General features: G+C 43.9%; 1 protein-coding gene across 1 annotated transcript; it reads left to right on the plus strand.

The window, feature by feature from the left end:
* Window positions 1–304: 304 nt before the first annotated feature.
* Window positions 305–27,891, plus strand: CCT4 (chaperonin containing TCP1 subunit 4). The gene is made up of 14 exons (XM_056568019.1): window positions 305–597; window positions 3,181–3,233; window positions 3,330–3,419; window positions 5,549–5,657; window positions 8,060–8,202; window positions 9,862–9,983; window positions 14,045–14,177; window positions 14,484–14,623; window positions 21,932–22,028; window positions 22,415–22,525; window positions 23,655–23,785; window positions 24,560–24,794; window positions 24,899–25,012; window positions 27,771–27,891. The coding sequence occupies exons 1-14, from the start codon at window positions 447–449 to the stop codon at window positions 27,783–27,785; spliced, it is 1,644 nt and encodes a 547-aa protein (XP_056423994.1). The 5' UTR covers window positions 305–446; the 3' UTR covers window positions 27,786–27,891.

Genomic DNA, 27,891 nt, shown 5'->3' on the forward strand with positions numbered 1-27,891 from the left:
TCTCAGGCTGGGAGTTGTAGTTGTGAGTGACATTTCTGTTCTGTATAGTGCTAGTGATCTGCTGAGCTCCATCAGGGAAAGGGACAGCTGCTCTTACAAGTATAATTTACCTTATGTCAATGAGCTTATAAAACAAATCCCAGGCCCTGTAGAACTACAAGTCCCAGCCACCTATGACACGCTACATAATACAGTGTATTCTGGGAGTTGTAGTTTTGCATCTAATTGAGGAATCACTGCATTACAATTGAGGCGCGTTACAGGGCGCCCTCTGACGTCATCCCGCACTCACACTTCCCTTGCGTGCCCCTGCCCCGCCTCCAACCGGCGTTTTGTTCTGGAAGCTTCAGGCTGTGACAGGGGAGGCTGCAGAATCCGTTGTCATCCTCCGCCCAGTTACTTGTACCGGGACCCGTACACCCCCAGCCTAAGCTTCACCACCCGTTATGCCGGATAAGTCCGCTCCTAAAGTCATGGCGGCGACCCCCGCCTCAGCATCGGGTAAAGGCAGTGGAGGGGACGGCAGGATGAGAGGATCTTACCAGGACCGGGACAAGCCGGCTCAGATCCGCTTCAGCAATATCTCCGCCGGGAAAGGTACATGCTGTAGGCCGCGGAAGAACACCATCTGTTCTGGAACTACATCTCCCAGCATTCTGACCGCTATTGTCAGTTATAAAGCATTGTAGGGTACGCTGGGAATTGTAGTTTCATTTTTAAACAGCTCATGGATGCTTCATGGTTATATATTGATATGACAGTGAATGGGGGCTGTTCTGGGTATAGGGGTCCCCCAAGGCTGATTTGGTGGGGATAGGGGTCCCCCAAGGCTGATTTGGTGGGGATAGGGGTCCCCCAAGGCTGATGTGGTGGGGATAGGGGTCCCCAAGGCTGATGTGCCCTAATTTGGAGTTACCCTAAGAAGGGGGCAGAGCTTCCTAGCACATGTTTACTATGAGGTCCTGACTATAGTGCTGCAGAGCAATGAATGGATGCTGCTATGTGCTCATCCCTATTGTCAGGCTGTCTATACCAGTGTGCCTCCAGCTGTTGCAAAACTACAATTCTCAGCATGCTGGGAATTGTAGTTTTGCAACAGCTTGAGGCACACTGGTTGGGAAACACTGGTCTATAGACTTGTACTGTATAGAATAGTGTGCCCCTAGCTGTTGCCAAACTATCACTCCCAGCTAAGGCCCCTTTCACACTATAAAGTTGTTCTGTTAAAAGACCCGTTATAAACATCCGTTAGAAAAGCCTTAAAGGAGAACTCCGGAATAGGAAAATTATCGGCCATACTGCCGGTAGTAAAAAAAAAAAAAAAAAAAAAAAAAAAAAAAAGTACATACCTTACTTCGCTCCCCCAGTAACCGTGTTCGGCCTCTGCCGTCATCCTCTTCCTGGTTGCTGGCGGCCGGCGAGTCATACTGCGCTCAGCCAATCACCGCAGCGAAGACCCGACTCGGCCGGCGATAGGCTGAGCGGCAGTGTATCAGGACTTTGCTGCATCCGGTGATTGGCTGAGCGCAGTATGACTCGCCGGCAACCAGGAAGAGGAGTGCGGCGGAGGCCAGAGCGGGTTATCGGAGGCTCCGGGGGAGCGAAGGAAGGTATGTACCTGTTTGTTTTTATACTACTGGCAGTATGTAGGATAATTTTCCTATTCCAGAGTTCTTTAAAAATGGATGTTAAATGGCCGTTACAAAATCCCATTTAAGTCTATGGGATTTTTTGCTAATCCGTTATAGCCCCTCATGAATAACGGACAAAAAAATGGCACATGCACAAATTTTTCTTCCGTCACAAGAAACGGGTAAATGAACAGCCGTTATTTTTAACATTGAAGTCTTTGGCAAACGAATGAGCCTTTGTCATCCATTTGCACCTGTTTTATAATATCCGTTATTACTTCTGAGCATGAGAGGGGACACCAGCAGACTCCTGCAGTGCTACTACTACTCCTATAATGGAACAGACTTGTTTCCATGATGGGAGTAGTAATTCCCCAGCTGCGGGAGTCTGCCAGTGGCTGGGGAGGCTACATCATTGTTTGTACTACAACCCCCGTCATGGAACAATCTCTGTTCCATGATGGGGGGGTTGTAGTACAGGGGCTGAGGGATTGATTGCACCGGGTATCACTTGAGACCCATGCGATCAGAAGTTATTAAACAGGGGAGCAGATGGTATGCTCTGCTCCCCTGCGATGTACAGTGTGCTTTTACTTTCTTTTTTAAATTCCCCACCAGGAGCCCTGAATGGCCGGTACAGAGCAGCCATTCAGGGCTCCCCGCGGGGTTTTTAAACTTCAGTGTGCCTTACTGTATAATCACATTCCCCCTTAAAGCGCAACTGTGCCGCGCTGTCCTACCGCCAAAGTATTTTTGGCAGCAGCCCTCAGACGCAATCTCTGCTCGCTGAATTCAGCTAACGGAGATTCCGCAGTGTGAACACACCCTTAGCTTTTTTTTTTTTTTTTTTTTTTCCCGTTGCGGTTCCATTGTTGCTGCTTGTAAACAGATTACAAACGGTTGTAAAACAATCCCATTGTCAATGGGATTTGTTTTTATTTTTTTTTTTACAATCCTTTCACATCCGTTTACACCCATCTGCGCTCATTTCGTTTTTTTTTTTATTTTTTTATGGGAGAAAATATGGTGCATGCAGTATTTTTTCTCCCGTCCAAAAAACGGAAGAAAAAACGGATACAGTAAATTTAACATTGAAGTCTATGGAAAACGGATGAGCCTTTAATGTCATCCATTTGCATCTGTTTTATCAATATATTTTTTGATCTTTTTTTACTTCTGAGCATGCTCAGAACAAAAAATATATTTTTTTGTTTATTAACTGAACAATAACAGATACTAATGGATACAAATGGATAACATCCGTTTGCATCCATTATTGTCCGTTTTGATCATTGATGGGAGAAGAATGGGATGGGTGTAGACGGCTGTGTGAACGCATCCTTACTCCGGAGGAAATGCCTTGCAGTTGTCTGAATATGAAAACTATTGACACAGCACAATTCCTTACTGAGTCCCTTTAGCAGGCGGCTTTGGGATGGTCCTGTACCAGAGTGGGATGTTATATACTTTTTACCCATATTCACATGTAGCATGGCGGCTGTGGATATCTAGAACAGATTTCTGAAGTTTTTTTTTTTTTTTTTTGTAGCTGTTGCTGATGCCGTTAGAACCAGCCTTGGACCAAAGGGCATGGACAAAATGGTAAGATCCAGGTGACTCTTGTGTTCTAAGTCCTTACTTTTTGCGCATGACGTAGTTATTGAGATGTTTTGTTTTTATCCTTATTTATCATTGAAGATTCAAGATGGTAAAGGAGATGTGACCATTACAAATGATGGCGCCACCATCCTGAAGCAAATGCAAGTCCTGCACCCAGCAGCAAAGATGGTAAGTCAGCTTCAGTATTGAATGTTGGGTGTCTATAAAACTGGATTTGTGTTTTAAACTTATTTTTTTTAAAGCAGACCTATCAGGTGTAAGTAAGCACAAGAGCCCAGGGAAGTCCTGCCCTGTCCTCTTCACCTAGGGGGCTGCCAGTCAGATGGGGATGGAGGATGCAAGTGGGCAGTAATGGAGGACATGGCCTGGACTTACCAGGGGGTACCAAATGGTTTATATCTCGGTGCTGGAAAGGGCTTTATTTACCCCCCTATCTTTCTTGAGAGGTGCACTTTAAGTTCACACACGCGGATTTTCAGTGTATTTTACGCTGCAGATCCGCTGGTGAAGGCCTGCTCTATGCTGGCTTTACATGTGCCTGCTCGTAGTGACAATACGCTGCTACCAGCAGGCACACTGTGATGTGCGAGTCCCAGTATACTCTCACATCGCGGGAGCTCTCTGCCTAGCTCAGAGCAGGGAGAGCGGCCACCATGTGCTACCAGCAGGCACATATAAAGCCAGCATAGAGTGGGGCCTTCACCAGCGGATCTGCGGCTAAATACGCTGCGAAAGTCAGTGCGTGTGAACGTACCCTAAAGTCGTATTCCCATCTTAGCTAATGTAGTTAGAGACTTATCCCATATCTACAGTAGGGGGTGGGTATGTGCCTGAACAGAGGGGTTTCGACTATAAATGTGTATATATATAATCTGTGTCCAACAACTGGAGAAAAAAGGCAGGAATATCAGGAGAGGGAAGCAAATTAACTGAATGTAAAAATATTTAATTATGACGTGCCCTACAAGTTTAATGTTAGTTGAGATGCGAATACTACTTTAGGGTAGGGCCACATGTAGCACATCTGCAGCATATTTGACCCGATGACCATCCCTTGAGTTAGCCCCTTGCTGTGCCCGTGTGTCCTGTCTGCTCGTAGCAGCAATCCGCCACTGCAAGCAAATACACAGGGATCGTTTTTGCATATGCAGTTTACTCCCAGACATTGTGCCCGCTCTCGCTCTAGAGCAGGGGGAGTGGCCGTGATGTCTGTGTGTGTCTGCTCGTAGCGCCAGATTGCTGCAACAAGCAGACACGTGGGCACAGCAGGGGGTTCACTCTAGGGACGGTTATCGGCGTATCCGCAGCGTCAAATACGCTAGGGATGCGCTGCTTGTGACCCTAATGGGGTTCTCCACCCTTAGACATCTTATCCCTATCCAAAGGAAAGGGGTTAAAATGCCTGATTGTAAAGGTTCCAGCCGCTGGGGACCCCCACGATCTCCCTGCTGCACTTGGAGTTTTTTTAGAACGTCGGGTGCAGCCCCGGAGGCTTGTGACGTCACGACCATGCCCCCTCAATGCAAGTCTATGGGAGGGGGCGTCCCGCACCCTCCCATAGACTTGAATTGAGGGGGCATGGCCGAGACGTCGCGAGCGGGGCGCGGCTGTGACGTCACGAGCCTCCGCATCGCATTGCCAGTCATCTATCATGGAGCAAAGTTTTCTCCGTGCACCGTATGTCTGGGGTGCCGCAGCCAAGATCACGGGGGTCCTCACCGGCGAGACCTTTGGATAAGGGATAAGATGTCAAGGGGCGGAGTACCCCTTTAAGATATGTTTTCCGTCAGTGACTTTTTTTTTTTTTTTTACTGAGCTATAATGAGGTTAAGGGTATGTTCACAGTTTTTCCACACTTATATGTAAAATCAGGTCCAAGTCTCTATGGAAATCCCCTATGAAGACTTTTATCTGACACAGGTTTGAAACATACATGGCAGATTTGTAAGATGCCCCTTCTTGGTGCAGAATCCACATCTGGTAACCTGAACCATTAAATGGGCTCATTCACCACATAGAAATCTGTCACAAATCCAAGGATCTACCTCAGACTTAGATTGAAAAATGCATTGTATGAACATGAGCCAATATTGTTCCCCCGACTGAGCTGCAGCTGTAAAATGAAAGGGGTTGTCTCTGTCTCTGATGCTGCGTCTCCTTTTAATCTGATATAACCAATTGAGTAATAACCTGAGATTTGTATCTTGGTTGTGCGCTCAGTGCCGGCTGTGATGATCCTCTCGCTGCCCCTGTGCCCCTTCTCGTACAAATATCTTGTCTTCATGTTTGTTTTCCAGTTGGTTGAATTATCCAAGGCTCAAGATATTGAAGCTGGAGATGGCACAACATCTGTGGTGGTCATTGCTGGTGCCCTCCTTGATGCCTGCTCTAAGTTGTTGCTAAAAGGTAGTTATTAGCATTAGTATAATTTTTAAAGGCCACCTTCTAGCAAGCTAGCGGGTGAAACATAGGGGGCATTGGTAAAGTGGGAATAATGAATTATAACAAGTCCTACACAGTGAGCGCTTCCACTCAGGATCTAGATAAGTGTTTCCCAACCAGGGTGCCTCCAGCTGTTGCAAAACTACAACTCCCAGCATGCCCGAAAGGCTGTCCGGGCATGCTGGGAGTTGTAGTTTTGCAACAGCTGGAGGCACCCTGGTTGGGAAACACTGATCTAGATGATCCCGTTAACTGACCCATCAATAGAATGTTCCTAAATTGCTCGAATCTTTTTTTGTAACACTTGGCATTCTATGTGGAGAAAATGCAGTCTTTGAGCTGGACTCCCATATTGTTGAGTGGATTAGGCAGTGGCTGAGTGACAGACAACAGAGGGTTGTAGTCAATGGAGAATATTCAGAGCAAGGTCTTGTCACCAGTGGGGACCTCAGGGATCTGTACTGGGACCAATATTGTTTAATATCTTTATCTGTGATTTTGCAGAGGATCTCTATGGTCAGGTATTGGTCTTTTTGATGATGACACAAAAATTTGTAGCAGGTTTGATGTTTGATGTTCCTGGAGGGATATGCCAAATGGAAAACTATTTAGGTAAACTAGAAGAATGGTCAGAACTCTGGACACTGACATTTAAAGACAACGTATTGTGTAAGAAAACTTATCCTCTATCCGAAGGATAGGGGATAGGTTTTAGATCTCCTGTTTGGAGCCCCGGCTCTCCTTTACAGCGGCATGTCACGCCTCCTCTATATAGCTCTATGGGAGAACCAAAGATTGCCAAACGGCTCTCCCATAGAGCTATCTGGATGGGGCGTAATGTGCTGCTGTGAAAGAGAGCCGGGGCTCCAAACAGGAGAAGGCGGGGGGTTCCTGTGCTCGGACCCCTGCCATATAAAACTTATCACCTATCCTTCAGATAGGGGGTACGTTTTCTTACATGATACTTCTCCTTGTGGATAAGTGCAAGATAATGCACCTTGGATGTAAAATATAGAATATGTGATACAGTCCTAACCTCAGTATCTGAGGAAAGGAATTTAGGGGTCATCATCTCAGAAGACTTTAAAGATAGGCAGACAATGTAATAGAACAGCGGGAAATGGTAGCAGAAAGCTTGGTGTATAAGGAGAGGTATTAGCAGTAGAGGGAAGTGATCATGGGTGTATAGGGAAAGGTATTAGCAGTAGAGGGAAGTGATCATGGGTGTATAGGGAAAGCTATTAGCAGTAGAGGGAAGTGCTCATGGTTGTACAGTATAGGGAGAGGTATTAGTAGTTAAGAGGGAAGTACTCATGGGTGTATAGGGAGAGATATTAGCAGTAGAGGGAAGTTCTCATGGGTGTATAGGGAGAGGTATTAGCAGCAGAAAGAGAGAAGAGCTCATGTCGCTGTATAAAGCATAAGCGAGAGTTTAGAGAAGATACTAAACTAGTACATGGATTGCAGGATAAAACTTATCAGGAAAGGTTAAAGGACCTTAACATGTTTTAAAGAAAGAAGACAGAGGAGATATGATAGAAACTTTTCTAAACATGAAGGGCATTAACACGTAAAGGAGAAGAGGAGACTTAAAAGAAACTCCCACAAGAGGACATAGTTTTATATTAGAGGAGAAATGTTTCTGCAGTAATATCAGGAAGTATTTATTTTACTGAGTAGTGGATGCATGGAATAGCCTTCCTGCAGAAGTGGTCGCTGCAAATACAGTGAAGGAGTTTAAACATGCATGGGATAAGCATAAGGCTATCCTTCATATAAGATAGGGATAAGCATAAGGCTATCCTTCATATAATATAGAGATACGCATAAGTCTATCCTTCATATAAGATAGGGCCAGGGAATATTGATAGGATTCAGAATATTGGGCAGACTAGATGGGCCAAATGGTTCTTATTTGCTGATACATTCTATGGGGGAGATTTATTAAAACCTGTCAGATAAAATTTTGCCCATAGCAACCAATCGGATCCCTTTTTTAAATTTTTTGAAAGGTCTCTGAAAAATGAAAGAAGCAATCTGATTGGTTGGTCTGGGCAACTCAGCAAATTTTCCTCTGGACAGGTTTTGATAACTCCTCCCCCCTATGTTCTTAAGTTTCCCAATAATATAAAAGGCATATCTGGCACCTACTTTAAAGGGAAGTTGTCACTAATTTTATGCGTCGGAAACCACGGACAGCATGAAACTGCAGGGAGTGTGATCCTGAAATGTCCCATTGACTAGTTACCCGGGTCCTGGCAGCTTATTTTATTTTTTTTTTCTTTCTAGTGTTGGGATTGTGCTCCCTGCACCAGTTTTATGCCATGTCTTTCTCTGTGTAATGTCTTGGTCCTTCTTCCTTGTAGGTATACATCCCACCACTATTTCTGAGTCCTTCCAGCTGGCTGTAGACAAAGGAATTGAAATTCTAAGCAGCATTGCCCAACCTGTGGAGCTAAGCGACCGAGAAACCTTACTGAACAGCGCAACCACATCGCTGAACTCGAAGGTATTTTCATGTTTCTTGTTTACCATTGAGTAGGAATAAACAATATTCAAATGCTTTAAACAAAAAGGTATAAAAATCAGCATTTATTAAGGATATATCCACTACAGGTTGAAAGCATTTATTGGTTAGAACACATCCCCCTCTTTCTAGGTATTTTTGGCAGTGTAAGGCCCTGTTCACATGGAGTGAAATGTGCTCAATATCAACTCGTGTTTTCCATTAACGCGCATTTGTCAGGCGCTAGAACGCACAACTGGCGGGAACTAGAACTTCTCTGCAATGTGCCGTCTCATAGGTGGCAATGCATTTCCGAGAAAAATATGCAAAAAGTCTATATACTTTTTGCAGACACTGTAATCGGGATTTCCACAGCAGAAACATCTGCCACGGAAATACCTTTTGTGTGAACAGCGCAGCAGAATGCAATTGAGATCAATGGGAATCTGCTGCAGCGGAATATTCAGGTGGAATTCCGCTGTGTGAACATAGCCTTAGAACAGTGTTTTCCAACCAGGGTGCCTTCAGCTGTTGCAAAACTACAACTCCCAGCATGCCCGGACAGCCTTCGGCTGTCCGAGCATGCTGGGAGTTGTAGTTTTGCAACAGCTGAAGGCCGCCCTGGATGGGAAACACTGTCTTAGAGCAACGTGACAGATGGTACTTTTCATATATCTGTGGTGCCAAGTCAGAGGAGTTCGCAAGTCTCTGAGGTGCTGAGGACCGGAACAGCTCCTCATTTCCCCATCTGTCCCTGCTTTGTCAGTCAGCTGGAAGCCGGGCCCTGACTGTTAAGCAAGTAGGAATAAGGATGGGAGGAAGAATGAAGAGACCTTCCAGTCCTCGGCACTTTAAGGTCTTGAGAACTCCTCCTGGCACCAGAGAATAAAAGCATTTTTGTACTTTATGGAAGCACAGACGGATATATGTGGACGTCTCCTTGTACTGACAGATATCTTACATTGTCAGCAGTTTGGAACATGAATTGCAGCTGACTCTCCTGTTTATATCCTTTTTAAGGCAGAGAAAATGTTTACATAGATATGTGTAGAGATTAAAGGAGATCATGGGGGGCCCCCAGCGGTCAGACCCACCGTGATCAGCTACTTATCCCCTAATATGGGGGGATAAGTCAATTCTGGCTGCAGTACCCCTTTAAAGGACATCTGCACCCTAAAGGGGGTAAGTGATTGGGAGAGGCGGGGATGCAGCATTCGTGCCTCCCCCATAGAGCTGTATATGGAGGGGGCGTACCGTCAACCTCAGTGAGGTCAATGCTACACGCATAAGCCGCAGCACAGCGCCGCAATGTCGGGGCCCTTTTCGGGAGATAGCAGGGGGGTCCCAGCAGTCGGACCCCCTGCGATCAAACACTTATCCCGTATCCTGTCGATAGGGGATAAGTGTATTTAAGTTGCAGATGTCCTTTAAGAAATGTGTACAGAGAGGCACCCCCCTAATAGAGTAAGACAATTGACTGCTATGGCCGCAGCATCACAATGATGTGGAGTCAGGGGCTTGTGCTGTGGCTTTTATCCCACTTTGAACATCACCATGCTAGAGCACAGGATTTCAGTATGTCTGTTCACTTTTCTTGTCATGTTATGAAATAGACCTGTATTATAAAGGCATTCAGTTACATGTTCCTTTTGTTTCCTGCAGGTCGTCTCCCAGTATTCCAGCTTGCTTGCGCCAATGAGTGTGGATGCTGTAATGAAAGTGATTGATCCATTGACAGCAAACAGCGTTGATCTTCATGACATCAAAATAGTCAAGAAACTTGGGTACGACTTGTTAGTGGGTTGCAGTAGAGTTTAATGTTTTCCATGCGCTTGTGAAGCATTGAAGTCTGGTCTTTATGCCCCTAGATGGGTTATGGCTCTGGTGATAGTAGATGACACCATTTGGCCTGCTGGTAGTGCTGTATAGAAAGCGCTGATATAGGCAGAAGGTTTATGCACAGACTATGGTGGAGATTTACCAAAACCTGTCCAGAGGAAAAGTTACCCAGTTGCCCATAGCAACCAATCAGATCGCTTCTTTCATTTTTAACAAGGCCTCTGCAAAATAAAAGACGCGATCTGATGCAACTTTTCCTCTGGACAGATTTTGCTAAATCTCCAGCTATATGTTCAGAAATAGCACTTTGGTACGCAACATGCACAAAAATAAACGCTACAGCGTGCCCCCTCTTTTCAGTTGAAATTCGTGCAGCAGTTCACCCAGAATTGGGGCATGTATGGTTTTGTTTGTTTTAAATGTATATTCTTCCAAAATGCCTCAAGAAATGACATGTTACTTATTCCAAACGTATCACTGGGAAAAGTGCTGGCTACAATTTAGCCCCATTGAATGGACCTAATTTACAGTCATGAAAGGTAGTAAAATGTGACCAATCCAATGCTACCCTACCCGGGAAGGAAAAATATTCTATATGAATTTAGCTTTCACCTCTAAATCATAGTCTGTGAGAGGAGACCTGTAGGTGCATTGTAAACAGAGGGCAAAACTACTGGATAGAACTGTACACAGAGCAACTTAGGCCCTGAACAAAGCCAATATGCCCACTAAGATGGGGCCTAATAAGCTGCCTGTCAATATATCACTGACAAACATAATACACTGCAGTATACAAGCACAACAGATAGTTCTAACAGCTGGAGGCACATTATGGGTCGGGTCACCGGCAGATCCGCAGCGTAAAATACGCTACGTATCAGTTACTTGTGACCCTACCCTAAAGGAATACTGTAGTGCAATATAACTTATCCCCTATCTGAAGGATAGGGGATAAGTTATAGATTGCACGGGGTCCGACTGCTGAGACCCCCGGGATCTCCTGTACGTGGCTGCAACAGTATGCTGGAAGGGGGCGTTCCGTCTCCATATGATGCTGCAGCCGGCACTCCACCCCCCCCCCCCCCCCCCCCCCTCCATGTATCCCTGCTGAGGACGAGACGGTGCTTCCTGCAGACTGCAGATCGCTGGACAATTCAGCCCAGCGATCTGCAGCGATTCCGGGTCAATCGGGTCTCCGGTGACCCGGAATTACTGGCTGATCGGGGCCGTCTCTGACTGCCCCGAACAGCCATAGCCAGCAGGGGTGAGGTGGCACTGGTGCCACCTCATGATTGCCCTGATTTGTTGGACGGTTTACCGACCGACCAATCAGGGCGCCTGCTGCGGGTGTCACTCCCGCAACCCGCTCCGCCCCTCTTCCGGAGGATGTGAGCGGGTGCGGGACGTGGACCCCGGGAGCTGGGGACCCCGATCCCCCGGCGTCAATGTTTGGATCGGGGCCCCAGGAGCGGCGGCGGCGAGGGACTGACCTGTGTCCTGGAGCAGCAGCAGGAGGTGAGTGACAGCCTCCTGCCGTTGCTTAGCAACAGCTCCCAGCATGCAAAAATGGCATGCTGGGAGCTGTAGTTATGCAACAGCAGGAGGCAGACAACCACAACTCCCAGCATTCCCTTATAGGCATGCTGAGACTTATAGTTTTGCAACAGCTGGAGGCACATTTTTTTCTTTGGAAAAGTGTACCTTCAGCTGTTGTATAACTAAAACTCCCAGCTTGCACAAACAGCTAAAGTGCATGCTGGGAGTTGTAGTGGTGCATCTGCTGGTTGCATAACTACAACTCCCAGCATGCCCGTTGGCTGTCAGTGACTGCTGAGAGTTGTAGTTTTGCAACAGCTGAAGGCACAATGGTTGTGAAACACACAGTTAGGTCACAAACTCAGTGATACATAACCAGTGTGCCTACAGCTGTTGCAAAACTAAAACTCTCAGCATGTACAGTCTGTCAGCGCATGTTGGGAGTTGTAGTTTTGCGACAGCTGGATGTTCTCCCCCCCCCCCCCCCAAATGTGAATGTACAGGGGCGGAGGTTTACAGCAAGTATCCGGCTGCAAGTTTGAGCTGTGGCAAATTTTCTGCCGCAGCTCAAACTGCCAGCGAGAAACTACTGTGAACCCCCGCCCGTGCGACTGTACCCTAAAAACCCTACACTACACTAACACACAATAAAATAAAAAGTAAAAAACACTACATATACACATACCCCTACACAGCTCCCCTCCCCAATAAAAATGAAAAAACGTCTGGTACACCACTGTTTCCAAAACGGAGCCTCCAGCTGTTGCAAAACTACTCCCAGTATTACCAGACAGCCACTGACTGTCCAGGCATGCTGGGAGTTTTAAAACAGCTGGAGGCACCCTGTTTGGGAATCACTGGCGTAGAATTCCCCTATGTCCACCCCTATGCAATCCCTAATTTAGGCCTCAAGTGTGCATGGTGCTCTCACTTTGGAGCCCTGTCGTATTTCAAGGCAACAGTTTAGGGTCACATATGGGGTATCGCCGTACTCGGGAGAAATTGTGTTACAAATTTTGGGGGCTATTTTCTGCTTTTACCCTTTTTAAAAATGTAAAATTTTTGGGAAAACAAGCATTTTAGGTAAAAAAAAAAAATTTTTTTTTTTAGTTTTTACATATGCAAAAGTTGTGAAACACCTGTGGGGTATAAAAGTTCACTTAACCCCTTGTTACGTTCCCCGAGGGGTCTAGTTTCTAAAATAGTATGCCATGTGGGTTTTTTTTTTTTTTTGCTGTTTTGACACCCTATGGGCTTCCTAAAGGTGACATGTCCCCCAAAAACCATTTCAGAAAAATGTTCTCTCCAAAATCCCCTTGTCGCTCCTTCCCTTCTGAGCCCTCTACTGTGCCCGCCGAACACTTTACATAGACATATGAGGTATGTCCTTACTCGAGAGAAATTGGGCTACAAATATAAGTATACATTTTCTCCTTTTACCACTTGCAAAAATTCAAAAATTGGGTCTACAAGAACATGCGAGTGTAAAAAATGAAGATTTTGAATTTTCTCCTTCACTTTGCTGCTATTCCTGTGAAACACCTAAAGGGTTAAAATGCTTACTGAATGTCATTTTGAATACTTTGGGGGGTGTAGTTTTTATAATGGGGTCATTTATGGGGTATTTCTAATATGAAAGCCCTTCAAATCCACTTCAAATCAGAATTGGTCCCTGAAAAATATTGAGTTTGAAAATTTTGTGAAAAATTGGAAAATTGCTGCTGAACTTTGAAGCCCTCTGATGTCTTCCAAAAGAAAAAACTCGTCAATTTTACGACGCAAACATAAAGTAGACATATTGTATATGGGAACCAAAAAAAATGTATTTGTAAGACATTTTCCTTACAAGCAGAGAGCTTCAAAGTTAGAAAAATGCTAAAATTTCTAATTTTTCATCAAATTTACGGATTTTCACCAAGAAAGGATGCAAGTTACCACAAAAATTTACTACTATGTTAAAGTAGAATGTCCCGAAAAAACAATCTTTGAATCAGAATAACTAAAAGCATTCCAGAGTTATTAATGTTTAAAATGACAGTGGTCAGATGTGCAAAAAAACGCTCTGGTCCTTGAGGCCAAAATGGGCTTGGTCCTGAAGGGGTTAAAGTGGCATACACACTCAAAGGCTCAAGGTTATAGAATCAATGAATGAATGTATATATAATGAGGGGGAAATAAAATTATATAGATATATATAGATAGATATAGATATAGATATAGATATAGATATAGATATAGATATATATATATATATATATATATAGATATATATATATATATATAGATATATTATATGATATTATATGATATTATATGATATTATATAATATTATATAATATAATATAAAAAAAATTTGATAGATTATTTTTTTTTTTATTATATATAAGTAATGCCTTTTATAAACTGTGATTTAAGATATATGCTTCCTGTTGGGTCTCATGGAGTAACTTAGTCTTGTCTTCTCTCTAGTGGAACCATTGATGACTGTGAAATGGTTGATGGTCTTGTGCTGACACAGAAACTGTCAAACACCGGAGTATCCAGGGTGGAAAAGGCAAAGATCGGTCTAATTCAGTTCTGCTTATCTGCTCCAAAAACAGATGTGAGTATAAGGGATTGTATGTATTCCAGCTTTCTAGGTGACTGGTGTATATACATGAATCCATACGCTTAACATAAGCATAGCTGAATCCAATTTGTGACTTGCCTGAGTCGTCTACTACAGTGTTTCCCAACCAGTGTGTCCCCAGCTGGTGCAAAACTACAACTCCCAGCATGCAGGGAATTGTAGTTTTGCAACAGCTGGAGGGATCCAGGATGGAGAAACACTGGTCTACTACTTCCCGAAGTCTAGAATATGTATCTAAGGTGCAATGTAGTAAACACAATGTGACATATTTCCTTTCAGATGGATAACCAGATTGTGGTGTCGGATTATGCACAGATGGACAGAGTTTTAAGAGAAGAACGAGCCTACATTCTCAACCTTGTGAAACAAATCAAGAAGGCTGGCTGCAATGTGCTGCTAATCCAGAAGTCCATTTTAAGGTAAAATTCTGGACAAAATGAACGTTGCAACTCCATTATGTTAAGGAGGATCAGGATAAGAAAAACAGAACTGATTTTTATTTATTTTACATTTTTTTTCCCAAAACAGCGCCACGCCTGTCCTAAGGTTGTGTGTGCGGTAACTTCTTTGAAGTTAATTGAGCTAAGTTGTAATACACCACGCAACCTGTTTTTGGAAGAAATTGGCTCTGTTTTCCTGTTCCTGGATAACCCCTTTAATACAAAACCATTATAATAGCACCATTATAATAGCATTCAAGGTGTATTCCCACTTTGTAAAGTAGTGGCATACCGCTAGGCAATGCCATCAATTTATAGGGGACGGGGGATCTGACATGCAACGTCTCCACTGCACTGAGGGGTCACTTGCTAAAATATGTCCAGTAGGTCCTGAGAGCCTCTGCTGAATGCAGAGAAATGCGTGCAGGAGGCGGGGCTCCGACGGCTTAATTTACATATTCATTGTCTGACTCCACATCCTAGTGAAGTAGAATCAGACATTAAATATGTAAATTGAGTGTGTGTGGAGCCCGGCCTCCTGCACGTTAATCACAGAATTTAGCAGAGGAACTTCTGGAGAACATATCTCAGGACCTACGGGACATATTTTAGTAAGTGACCCCTCATTGGACTCCTTTTCACCCACATTATAACTCAGTGTATTGGGTATAGTGTGGGTGGACAGGCTGACAGTTTTCCTCTCCTTAAGGACTCCGGTGCGTTTCTCCGGTGCTCGCCGGGTGGGGACCAGACTGGGATGCCTGCTGAGATCATTCAGCAGGCATTCCGGCATATCGATGATGGGGGTCCCTCCCCCTGGCAATATCGGCAATCTGCGGCGATTTAGTTTCAAACCGGGATGTCTGCTGAAATCATTCAGCAGACATCCCGTCACATCGCTGAGGGGGGTCCTGAGGCTCCCATATTGGCAATCGCCAGCAAATACAAACTGGGCGATTCCGGGTCAAACGTGAGTGACCAGTGGTGTAATATACATCACAATTCAATCTCCATACTGTACTGGGAGGTGGTAGTGTGTTGTGTTTTTTTTTTTTTTTTTTTTAATAGTTCTATATTTTTGTTTTCTCTGTTAGGTGGTGGGTTAGAGTAGGGCAGGAAGTAAAAGCACACACACACACCAATAAAGTCCCCCCCCCCCACATATATACACTTCACCCCCATTAGAGTAGGGAAATGGCCCGCATTGCATTTTCAGCAGAGGAGGCATATGTCATACTTGCCTCTGTCTCTGAAAGCGCCACAGAGGAAGACCCCACCTTCCTTATTTCCTTGCCCTCCTCATCCTCTTCTGATGATGAGATGTCAAGGCGGCGGAGTCGCCGCCATGTGAGGCCGCAAACATCTTCTCCTGACTGTGCCCCATGCTAGTATGAGTCCTCTTGGCGCTCATACTAGTCAAACTCCCCAGCCAAGTTTACTGGTGCCCCGTTCCAGAGAACTTGTCTGGATTGAGCCGGCAGACCACGAGCCCGTGATTCCTGAGTTTGTTGGCGACTCAGGAATAAAGATTGACCTTGTCGGGTTCACTGAAATGGACGTTCAGGTTTTTTTCTTTTTTTTTTTCATTTTTTTTTTCAGTCACTACTTTGTCAATCTGATGGTTGAGCAGACGAATCTTTACACACATTAGTTTGTTGCTGTCCGGGCTCATTTTTAGCTAGACCCTATGGATGGTACACTGTCAATGCAGCCAAAATGAGGACCTTTTGGGGCCTAGTTAGAAAACCCAGTGTCAGGCAGTACTGGAGCAGGGACGTCCTCTACCAGACCCCGCTCTACAGTATGGCCATGACATGTCCCTGGTTCAAGGCCATTCAGAAATGTTTGCATTATGCCGGTCTAAAACTACTTCAGGGCCAAATTTTGGGAGGCCTATGTCCCTGGGCAGGAGGTCTATATTGATGAGTCTCTTCATCAGCTTTAAGGGGAGACTCAGCTTTCGGCAATACATCCCAACCAAGCGAGAGTGGTATGGCGTGAAGATGTATAAACTTCAGCCTCAGTGTACATTTGCAAGTTTAGAGTATATGAGGGACGAGATTCCCGTATTGAACCCCCAGAATGTCCCCCCACTCTGGCTGTTAGCGGGAAAGTCATTTGGGGCCTTCTGTATCCATTGCAGGATAAAGGTTACCATGTGTACGTGGATAACTTTTACACTAGTATGCAGCTGATCACACCCCTCACCGCGAGATCCACTCTCACTTGTGGGACAGTCCGGAAGAATCAAATAGGCCTTCCTTCCTATCCCCTCCAGACTCCTATCCCCCGGGGTGAGTCCCGTGCCTTTTCCCATGAAAACCTATTGCTGGTCAGGTATAAGGACAAGAGGGATGTCCTTATTCTCACCACAATTAATGGGAACGGCAGCTCACCCGTCGCTATGCGAGGTACCGCGGGACCGGTCCTCAAGCCCGATTGTATTCTGGACTACAATCGGTATATGGGGGGAGTTGATCTCTCTGATAAAGTCCTCAAGCCATATAAAGCCATGCGGAAAACACGGGTATGGTACAAAAAGGTTGCAGTCTACATGGTACAGGTTGCCATGTACAACTCTTTTGTACTGTCCCAGCACGCTGACAACAGGGACATTTCTGCAGTTCCAAGAGGCAGTTCTAAAGGCCCTAATCTTTGGTGACCGCCAAGGAGCGGGCCAGAGCACCTCTGGAACTGTGGGCCCCCGGATCGCCCCCGGCCAACACTTTCAGGGTAAGGTCCCTCACACTGTGAAGAAGGGACGATCCCAAAAAAGTGCAGTGTGTGTCACAGGGTGGGATTCGGAAGGACACCACCACTCGATGTGACACTTGCCCCGATCATCTGGGCCTCTGCATTAATAACTGCTTCAGGGAGTATCACACCATGGATCACTACATTTTTAATCTTTTTCCTTATTTTAACTCCCCAGAATTCTACTCCAATGTACCAGTCCAAAAAAAAAACCTCCCAATACCCCTGATTTCTCCCCCCCCCCCCCATTACACCATGTGAAAATGAAGAATTTTGAGTAACACAATCATTTTAGTGTTAAAAAATTAAAATTTTTCCTTTTCTCGTCCAAGTTCAACGCAAAGTCGTCAAACACCTGTGGGGTGTTAAGGCTCCCTCTACCCCTTGTTACGTTCCTTGAGAGGTTTAGTTTCCCAAATAGTGCCATGTTTATGTTTTTTTTTGCTGTTCTGGCACCATGGGGAGTTGCCAAATCCAACATGCCCCCCATTTTAGCAAAATTCTTTAAAAAGGCCAAATTTTGCGCCTTCTCTTCTTCTCTCCTTCTCCGAGCATTGTAGTGCGCCAGCAGAGCACTTAACGTCCACATATGAAGTATTTCCATACTCAGAAGAAATGGGGTTTTACATCTTGGGGGACATTTTCTCCTATTACACCTTGTGAAAAAAGAGAAATTTGGGGGTAACACCATAATTTTAGTGTTAAAAAATCTAATTATCCATTTTCACATCAACTTCAATGCAAAGTCGTTAAACACCTATGAGGTGTTAAGGAACGTAACAAGGAGTACAAGGAGCCTTGAGGTGTGTAGTTTCCCAATAGTATGCCATTTTTTTTTTTTTTTGCTCCTGTTCTGGCACCATGGAGGCTTCCTAAATGCAACATGGCACCCAAAAACCATGACTGCAAAATTCACTCTCCAAAATCCCACAGTTGCTCTTTCCCTCTTGAGCCATGTTGTGAGCCCGCAGAGCACTTTATGTCAACATATGAGGTATTTCCATACTCCAGAGAAATTGGGGTAAAAATTTTGGGGGGCTTTTTCTCCTTATACCACTTTTAAAAATGAAAAAAATGGCTCTACAAGAACATGTGTAAAAAAAATGCAGTTTTAGATTTTTCTCCTCCGCTTTGCTCCTATTCTTGTGAAAAACCTAAAGGGTTAACAAACTTTCTGAATGTCATTTTGAATACTTTGAGGGGTGCAATTTCTATAATGGGGTCATTTATGGGGTATTTCTAATATGAAGGCCCTTCATATTCACTTTAAACTTAACTGGTCCGTGAAAGATTCAGACTGAAATTTTCATGAAAATTTTGCACATTTCTGCTATACTTTGAAGCCCTTTTTTAATTTCCTCAAAAAGTAAAAACATGTTAACTTTATGATTCGGACATAAAGCAGACATGTTGTATCTGTGAATCAATATATAATTTTATTTGTACGGCAATACAGAAATAGCGTTCGGCACAGCACTACATAAATGTGGCTCTATGGCAAGTTCGTATAAACCTGTGTTGAGGATAGCAACTGCAGTAAATACGGACTGGGGTGCTCAATTCTTGGAAGACAGTCTATATAAATGCAGCAATTAAGAAGATGAATGGCACTCACCAGTTTCGTGATGTAACAAACGTGTTTATTCCATAAAGTGCAACATAGTTACAGGCAAGGCTATAATTTTATTTAGAATGTCCATTTTCCTCACAAGCAAAGTTTCAAAGTTAGAAAAATGCTAAATTTTCAAAAAAAATTCATGACATTTTGGGATTTTTCACCAAGAAAGGATGCAAGTAACGACGAAATGTTACCACTATGTTAAAGTAGAATATGTCACGAAAAAAACAATCTCTGGATCAGAATGAAAAGTAAAAGCATTCCAGAGTTACTAATGCATAAAATGACAGTGGTCAGAATTGCAAAAAAGGGCTGAGTCCTTAAGGTGAAAATGAGCTGAGTCCCTAAGGGGTTAAGCAGCGTAGAAGTCCCAGAAGTTGCACCCCCAACCTATACAGTCATTTTGTGATGCATATCCCAACAATGTGCCACCACTTTCAGATGCGAATACTCCTCTGGCCATGTTCTGTAATTGAAATTAAAGGGGTACTCCGCCCTTGGACATCTTATGCCCTATCCAAAGGATAGGGGATAAGATGTTAGATCGCCGCGGTCCTGCTGCTGGGGACCCCTGGCATTGCTGCTGCAGCACCCCGCTATCATTACTGCACAGAGCGAGTTCGCTCTGCACGTAATGACAGGCAATACAGGGGCCGAAGCATCGTTACGTCACAGCTCCTCCCCTCGTGATGTCACGGCCCGCCCCCTCAATACAAGTCTATGGGAGGGGGCGTGGAGATCGTCACGCCCCCTGCCATAGACTTGCATTAAGGGGACGGGCCGTGATGTCAGGAGGGGCGGAGCCTTGACGTCGCGCTGCTCCGTCCCCTGTATCGCCCGTCATTACGCACAGAGCGAACTCGCTCTGTGCAGCAACGATAGCGGGGGGCTGCTGCGGCGATCCCGGGGCTCCCCAGCAGCAGGACCACGGCGATCTGACATCTTATCCCCAATCCTTTGGATAGGGGATAAGATGTCTAGGGGCGGAGTACCCCTTTAAGAATGCTATTGCATCAGGATAGTATAATTCTGTGGGGAGTGCACCATGGTGGTTATTGTGTTGTCTCTGTAATTTGATCTACACTTCATGGGGTTATTTACTTTGTGGTTCAGTGTTTCCCAACCAGGGTACCTCCCGCTGTTGCAAAACTACAACTCCCAGCAAGGCTGGACAGCCAAAAGCCGACTGCTTGAGAAACACTGCTCTACACCAAGGTTTCCTAACCAGGGTGCCTTCAACTGTTGTAAAACTACAACTCTCAGCATGCCTGGACAGCCTTCGGCTGTCCACGCATGCTGGGAGTTGTAGTTTTGCAACAGCTGGAGGCACCCTGTTTGGGAAATACTGGGTGTGGTCAAAGCACTTTTCTATTATGCATATTACCCTAATATAAGGAGAGTCTTCTTTCTAAATGTATTATTTACATTTATGCATGAAATCATTAGTTTTGCTCGATATTTTATTTTTTAAATGAAATAATGTATTTTAAGATAATATGTTGTACCACCACATGTGTAAATGTCCGAACTGTTAAAATATAAGGTTGGCTAAACCACACAGTCGATGGCGTTCACGTAAAAAAAAATACCAAAGTCCAAAATTGTGCATTTTTGATCACTTCATATACCATAAAAATATTAATGAAAAGCGATCGAAAAGTCCCATTTAAAATAAAAATGGTACCGATAAAACTACAGACCATGGTGCGAAAAATGAGCCTCATACATCCCCATATACAGAAAAATAAAGTTATAAGGATCAGAAGAACACATTTTTAAACCTACAAATTTTGGTGCATGTAGTTAGTATTTTTAGTAGCAAAATAAAATTAAAACCTACATAAATTGGGTGTCCTTGTAACCGTATGGACCTACAAAATAAAGGTAATGTGTCATGTTAACCGAAAAGTGCACTGCGTAGAAACGGAATCCTACAAAATGGCGTTTAGTTTTTTAGTTTTTTTTTTTTTTTTACCCCATAAATAAATGAATGTGTGTATATTTTGTTATTAAATGATTGAGGTCATTGCAAAGTACAATTGGTGGCGCCAAAAAAACAAGCTCTTTTTATATGGGTCTGTAGGTGCAAAATTTTAAGCGGTATGATTTTTAGGAGAGGAAGAAAAAAACAAAAGTGCCAAAATGAAAATGGGCTTGTCCTTAAATAGGCACTGTCAGATACAAAAACTTTTGATATGTTGTAAAGCATGTATAACCAATAGGTTTTACTACTGAAAAAGCCAGTCAAACAACTGCTCCCCCTGCCTGCTTGGACACATACTAGTCCTGCAGTGTCCATGCGTCATCATCTATGTCATGGACACACTTCCTTGATTGACAGCTGTGAGCGCAGGGCTGTCAGCTTGTGTCCCGCTACTGTCAGTGAGGACAAGCTGGGAGTTGTAGTTTTGCTAATGCTAGGGGAGATGTGAGTAGACAGCATACTGAGGGAGGGGGCGGAGACCTGCAGTGAGGCCACGCCCCCTCCCTTTGAGAGGAATTCAGACTAGTGAGCTAAATTAAAAGTGTAATAAAAAAGAAATAAAGGTGCTAGACACATAAAATTAGATGTACATGGTCAGGATTAGGTACTGAGTGATATATTAAAAAAAATAATTTGTTTTGTTGGATCTGACGGTACGCTTTAAAGGGTTAATTTTAACCAGCCACTTCAAGAGGCAAGTCAGAGGTTTTGTGTTTTCGTTATAGGTGCGGGTTCCACCTCTGGAATCTGGATTTAACATATAATTATAATATTTAGTATGGCACATGCTTCCATGATTGGTTCCTGAAGGGTATCTAGCCATTTTTGAGACTCCTATAGAGCAGTTAGCAGTCAACACCTTCCATAAACAAATGTGTATTGTGTATTATGAGATATTTCCTCTAACTTCTTTCCCTTTTTGTATATTCAGGGACGCTCTGAGTGATCTTGCTTTGCACTTTCTGAATAAAATGAAAATTATGGTGGTTAAGGACATAGAACGTGAAGACATTGAGTTCATCTGTAAGGTCAGTGTCCTCAGTAGGGACTCTTGGCTTCTGTTAGTTGCTGTAAAAATGTATATTTAATTTGGCATTGTTACTAAAGACGCGTAAAGTTTTATCAGTCAGGGCTTGGGTGGTCAGACCTGAATGAGCCAGAAGTGTGTGCTGAGCGAGTAGTCACCCAGCCCAGTGTAAGACTTTGGGGACTGTCTCCTGTCAAGTGCACAGAGCCGGAAGGAACAGTGCTGAGCTGTGCTCTTATCTCCGCTCCTTCCAGCGTTCGGCCACAGTATAAACAACTTGATACATAACAAAACATAATAATAATTTGACATGCCATAGACACGTGAAAGTGAGTGATTTGAAGTGACAGGTACATCTAAGTTAATTGAATTACCTTTCTTTAACAGACTATTGGAACCAAGCCGGTGGCTCATATCGACCATTTTACAGCAGACATGTTGGCAACAGCTGAGCTGGCTGAAGAAGTCAGTCTAAATGGCTCTGGGAAACTTGTAAAGGTGAGTGTAATAGTTTTTTTCTTCAAGGGTTTATCCAGGAAAAAACTTTTTTATTTTTTTAAGATCAACTGGCTCCAGAAAGTTAAACAGATTTGTAAATTACTTCTATTATAAATCTAAATCCTTTCAGTACTTATGAGCTGCTGAATTTGAGTTGTTCTTTTCTGTCTAAGTGCTCTGACACCTGTCTCGGGAACTGTCCAGAGCAGAAGCAAATCCCCATAGCAAACCTCTTCTACTCTGTGCAGTTTGCGAGACAAGCAGAGATGTCAGCAGAGAGCACTGTTGCCAGACAGAAGGGAACAACTCAAATTCAGCAGCTGATAATTATTGAAAGGATTAAGATTTTTTAATAGAAGTCATTTACAAATCTTATAAAAAGAAAAAAAAGAAAATGGCAGCAGCACACTTGGTCAACAAAATGGAGGCTCTTAGCGCACTTTTTGATCAAAACGTGTCCCCCATCCACCACGTGGAGGTGGCCTCATATAGGATGGGACCCTAACATTCACTCACCTCAGGCTGGGCGACATGCTGGATCCACTAACAAAAAAAAATTTCACAGGAGGTGGTTTTAGGTTATGTCATGTACTTGCCACAGCAGCGTGCACCCGTGTATTGGGCTAGGTGCTGGCTACATTTTTGTTTCATTTTGTTTTTGCTGTGCAATATTCGGGGGGGGGGGGGGGGGCTCCCTCTGTAGCCGTGCATCCCCTCCCCTATTTCACAGGAGGTGGTTTTAGGTTGTTAGTGGATCCAGCATGTCGCCCAGCCTGAGGTGAGTGAATGTTAGGGTCCCATCCTATATGAGGCCACCTCCACGTGGTGGATGGGGGGACACGTTTGGATCAAAAAGTGCGCTAAGATCCTCCATTTTGTTGACCAAGTGTGCTGCTGCCATTTTCTTTTTTTCTTTTTATGTGTCTTGTACTTGCCACAGCAGCGTGCACCCGTGTATTGGGCTAGGTGCTGGCTACATTTTTGTTTCTTTTCATTTACAAATCTGTTTAACTTTCTGGGGCCAGTTGACCTAAAAAAAAAAAAATTTTTTTTTTCCTGGAATACCCCTTTAATTTCTGTCCTTTATAGTGTGACACTGTTAATAACTGATTCTTTATGCCCTTTTTAGATAACTGGGTGCGCCAACCCTGGCAAAACGGTTACAATTGTTGTCCGTGGTTCTAACAAGCTTGTGATTGAAGAGGCTGAGCGCTCCATCCATGATGCACTTTGTGTGATTCGTTGCTTAGTTAAGAAAAGGTATGGTGGTTGTATATAATTTTGTTTTGCTTTATATAATTGTTCTTTTTGCTGGTTTTATACAGATTTTTGGGGGACATTTTGGTGTATATTAGACATCAATATATACAAGCCTAAAGACTCTGTGCCTTGTATTCAATAGTATTATGTGCCGCAGTTCAAACTGAATTGCAGCTTTTATTTTATGTATAACATTTTTGTGTGCACCTTTTTAGAACACAGAATAAGTGATAAGGATTTCATGCTGGAAATGTAGGATGTCAATTAGACCTGTTAAATATTACTAATCAACCACGGTTTTGACTCCGGTTTAAAAACCGTACTGCAACCGCATACGTTTTTTTTTGTTGTTTTTTTTAACATGGACGTCAATGGGAAATGCACATGTATTCTGTTCCATACGGGAAGCCGTATACTGTTTTTACTTTGCACATGCGCATTTGCATCCTAAAGTCCCCACCCAACACCCTTCCTATTAAAAATGGACAAAATTATCAAAAACGTATATTTAAAAAATGAATAAAAACGGACGGAACTGTGTGCACTTTTAAAAACAGTACATACGCATAGTTTACTTTTTCCGATACTTTTCCATCCGTTTTTTTTGCCATACGGTTTTTAGAAAAACGGATTGAAAACAATATGGCAAAAACGTGATGTGAACACAGCCTTACATGTGCTGTAATAGAATATGAATAATTTTTATAACGACTGCTCTAATTTAGGATGGGTAGCGGTGGATTCATAATGGGAGACATTTTTGTATCTCTCTAGAGCTCTGATCGCTGGAGGAGGCGCTCCTGAGATTGAGTTGTCCCTGCGATTGAATGAATATGCAAGAACACTTAGCGGCATGGAGTCCTACTGTATCAGAGCTTATGCAGATGCCTTGGAAGTCATCCCATTCACACTGGCAGAGAATGCAGGACTTCACCCAATATCCACTGTAACGGAGCTGAGAAATAGACATGCACAGGGTGAGAAGACAGCAGGGATAAATGTGCGCAAGGTGAGTTACTCAATTATTTCAGCCCAGAACATGTATCCAATTTGTTTACATAATAATTATAATAAAAATATCATCCTAAATAGTTTTTTGTTTTTTTTCCCCAGGGAGGAATATCTAACATTTTGGAAGAACTAGTTGTTCAGCCTCTCTTGGTGTCCATCAGCTCCCTGACTCTAGCTACAGAAACCGTTCGAAGTATCCTGAAGATCGATGATGTGGTCAGTATTACATTCAGCAGTAACTATATGTATGAACAGACTCGTGTGTTCCAGTAACTTAGAAACAGCCCTGTTATGTAGAAAAGATTTTATGTAATGTACGGTATATACTCCAGTATAAGCAGAGTTTTTCCAGCACAATTTTTCGTGCTGAAAACGACCCCTTCGGCTTATACTCGAATGAACCAAAAAAACATTTCTGGCTTTAGCTGTGAGGGGATGGTCCCGGCTTTCCATCTCCGCCTGTCAATCCCTTCTCAGTGGTTAGAGATGAGCGAACTTACAGTAAATTCGATTCGTCATGAACTTCTCGGCTCGGCAGTTGATGACTTATCCTGCATAAATTGGGTCAGCTTTCAGGTGCTCCCGTGGGCTGGAAAAGGTGGATATAGTCCTAGGAGAGTCTCCTCTCCAGATGTTTCAAAACTACAACTCCCAGCATGCCCGGACAGCCAACAGCCATGGTTGATGACGGGGGGTCTGGATTATGTAATTCCCACCCTAGGCTTATAGTCGAGTCAATAACTTTTCCTGGGTTTTTGGGGTGAAATTAGGGGCCTCGGCTTATATTAGGGATGGCTTATACTCGAGTATATACGGTATATTTTACTAAATAACCTTTTATTTATTTGAAATCCTAATGAGGGATTACGGTGTTGTTTGTTTTGAACCAGTCATGTATTATCTTACTGACACAGGCTGTTGTTGGGGTAACACTTGGTGTGCCTCTACAGCAGGCTTTGCGCCCAGGTGATCCTGGTGTCCTCAGGGGTCCTTAAAAGGTTAGGCTAGGTTCACACTACAGATTTTCAGAGTGTAATTTTGCTTAGAAATTACACTCGGAAATTCCGGTGCAGCAGAATCCCATCTGTCAATAGGATTCTGCGGCACAGTCCACACTATGGAATTTCAGCAGTGGATATTCCACTGACAAAAGAATGATCTCGCTCATTCTTTAGGTGGAATCTGCACGGATGACATTGCCGTCTATGGGGATGGCAGTGTTTGCACGGTCCTAGTGCTGACTCATTCAGTTGGCACTGGGCGCATTTAGAGTCTGCGTCATCCTGTTGTGTTTTTCTGTTCCATGGCATTTAAAGGGGTTCTCCGGTGCTTACACATCTTATCCCCTATTCAAAGGATAGGGGATAAGATGCCTGATCGCAGGAGATTGCTCCGGGTCTGATTACGGGCGACTACAGGGCCGGCGGCGTGTGACGTCACACTCCACCCCTCAATGCAAGCCGACGGGAGGGGGCCTGATAGCCATCACGCCCCCTCCCGTTGGCTTGCATTGAGGGGCGGAGCGTGACGTCACACGCCGCCGTCCCTGTAGTCGCCCGTAATCAGACCCGTAGCGAACACTCTCCAGGGACTGATTACAAACGGGGTGCCGCGTGCATGATCCCAGGGGTCCCCAGCTACGGGACTCCCGCAATCAGGCATCTTATCCCCTATCCTTTGGATAGGGGATAAGATGTGTAAGCACCGGAGAACCCCTTTAAGATCAATCGCATGTTTGACACCAATGGAACCTGACCGGACACTATGGACCTGGGTCCATTAAAGGGGTATTCCAGGGATTTTTATTTTTTTATTAATATGCTACAGAGGCTGTAAAGTTAGTATAGTTCATAATAGTGTCTGTACCTGTGTGTGACGGTCTCCTCACAATTCTTTATCACCCCATATTTATTTTTTAACAGCATACAAATTTACTCATGTCTTGGGATTTCCCAGGTTGCAGTGCGTCGAGACCTGACATCACTAGTCAGGTGATCAGAGGGAGCAGCCCTGCTTCAATTTTGCAACAGCTGCAGGCCCCCTGGTTATAAAAACACTGTCCCTTATTTACTATGAGTGGAGTGTAGGTTTCTTTGTGGGTTTTAATTCCCTACAATTTTTTTCCACGGTATTTATTAACATTTCCCTACATTTTCCACTTTTCCTTCATCTTTGCCCTTTTAGTTTATTTATTTATTCTTTTACACATGCTCTGATCTGTCGGGTTTTCCTCAGCTGAAATCTACCACATTTTCTGTGGAAACCTTAGTAAATATGTTGGGTTTTTGTGAAAATGTCGGGAACACGTCCCTTTTTGGTGACCATGCCCCTTTCCCTGACAGCCACGCCCCTTTTTCGGGTTTTCTTAGCAAAATGGATAGTTGGGTTTTTTCAATTCAGGTGCAAATTTGGTGCAGACAAAATTTTTGGCGCACAACCCTACAAAACATGTCGGGTTTGCAATAGTAAATGAGGGCCACTGTGTTACAGTGGGTGGGGTGGCTGATGTGTGGGAGGAAGGAAAGTGACCTCAAACTTTCAAGCATAGAACTTTGGGATGTGTAGTTTAGAGAACAAAATCCAACAGGAAATACGCAGTTCTAGCAGGTAGGTACTAAAATCACCTTATGGTGGATAACCCCTTTAAGTTCCCTTGGTGTCTGTGGTTGTGAAGGGATGGTGGCGCATACTGAATCAGTCTTACTGTTAAATATGATGGAATCTACGATGCAGTCTCCAAATATAATATCCTATTGCCAAGTGTCACCCTTTGTGTCTAAGGAAAATGTCAACTGAGTTGGTGACACTGCTGGTAATGTGCACAATGTTGCTCTAGGTGTTGCAAAACTAAAATTCCCAGACAGCCAAAGGTTTTGCAACAGCTGGAGGCACCCTGGTTGGGAGACACTGCTGTAGAGCAATGACTTGGAAACATTTTATGAATTTTTGCTAATATTGGAATTTATTTCTCCAGGTAAATACCCGATAAGCATTTTTCTGGCTGAAGCAAAGCGGCAAGTCTGCTGAAGTAAGCTGGCAGTAAACCTTTCTGTGTGTGTCGGCACTTAATTTAATAAAGTTGTTACATGACGTTA

This window comes from Hyla sarda, chromosome 3, assembly GCF_029499605.1.
Source record: "Hyla sarda isolate aHylSar1 chromosome 3, aHylSar1.hap1, whole genome shotgun sequence".
Classification (NCBI taxonomy): domain Eukaryota; kingdom Metazoa; phylum Chordata; class Amphibia; order Anura; family Hylidae; genus Hyla; species Hyla sarda.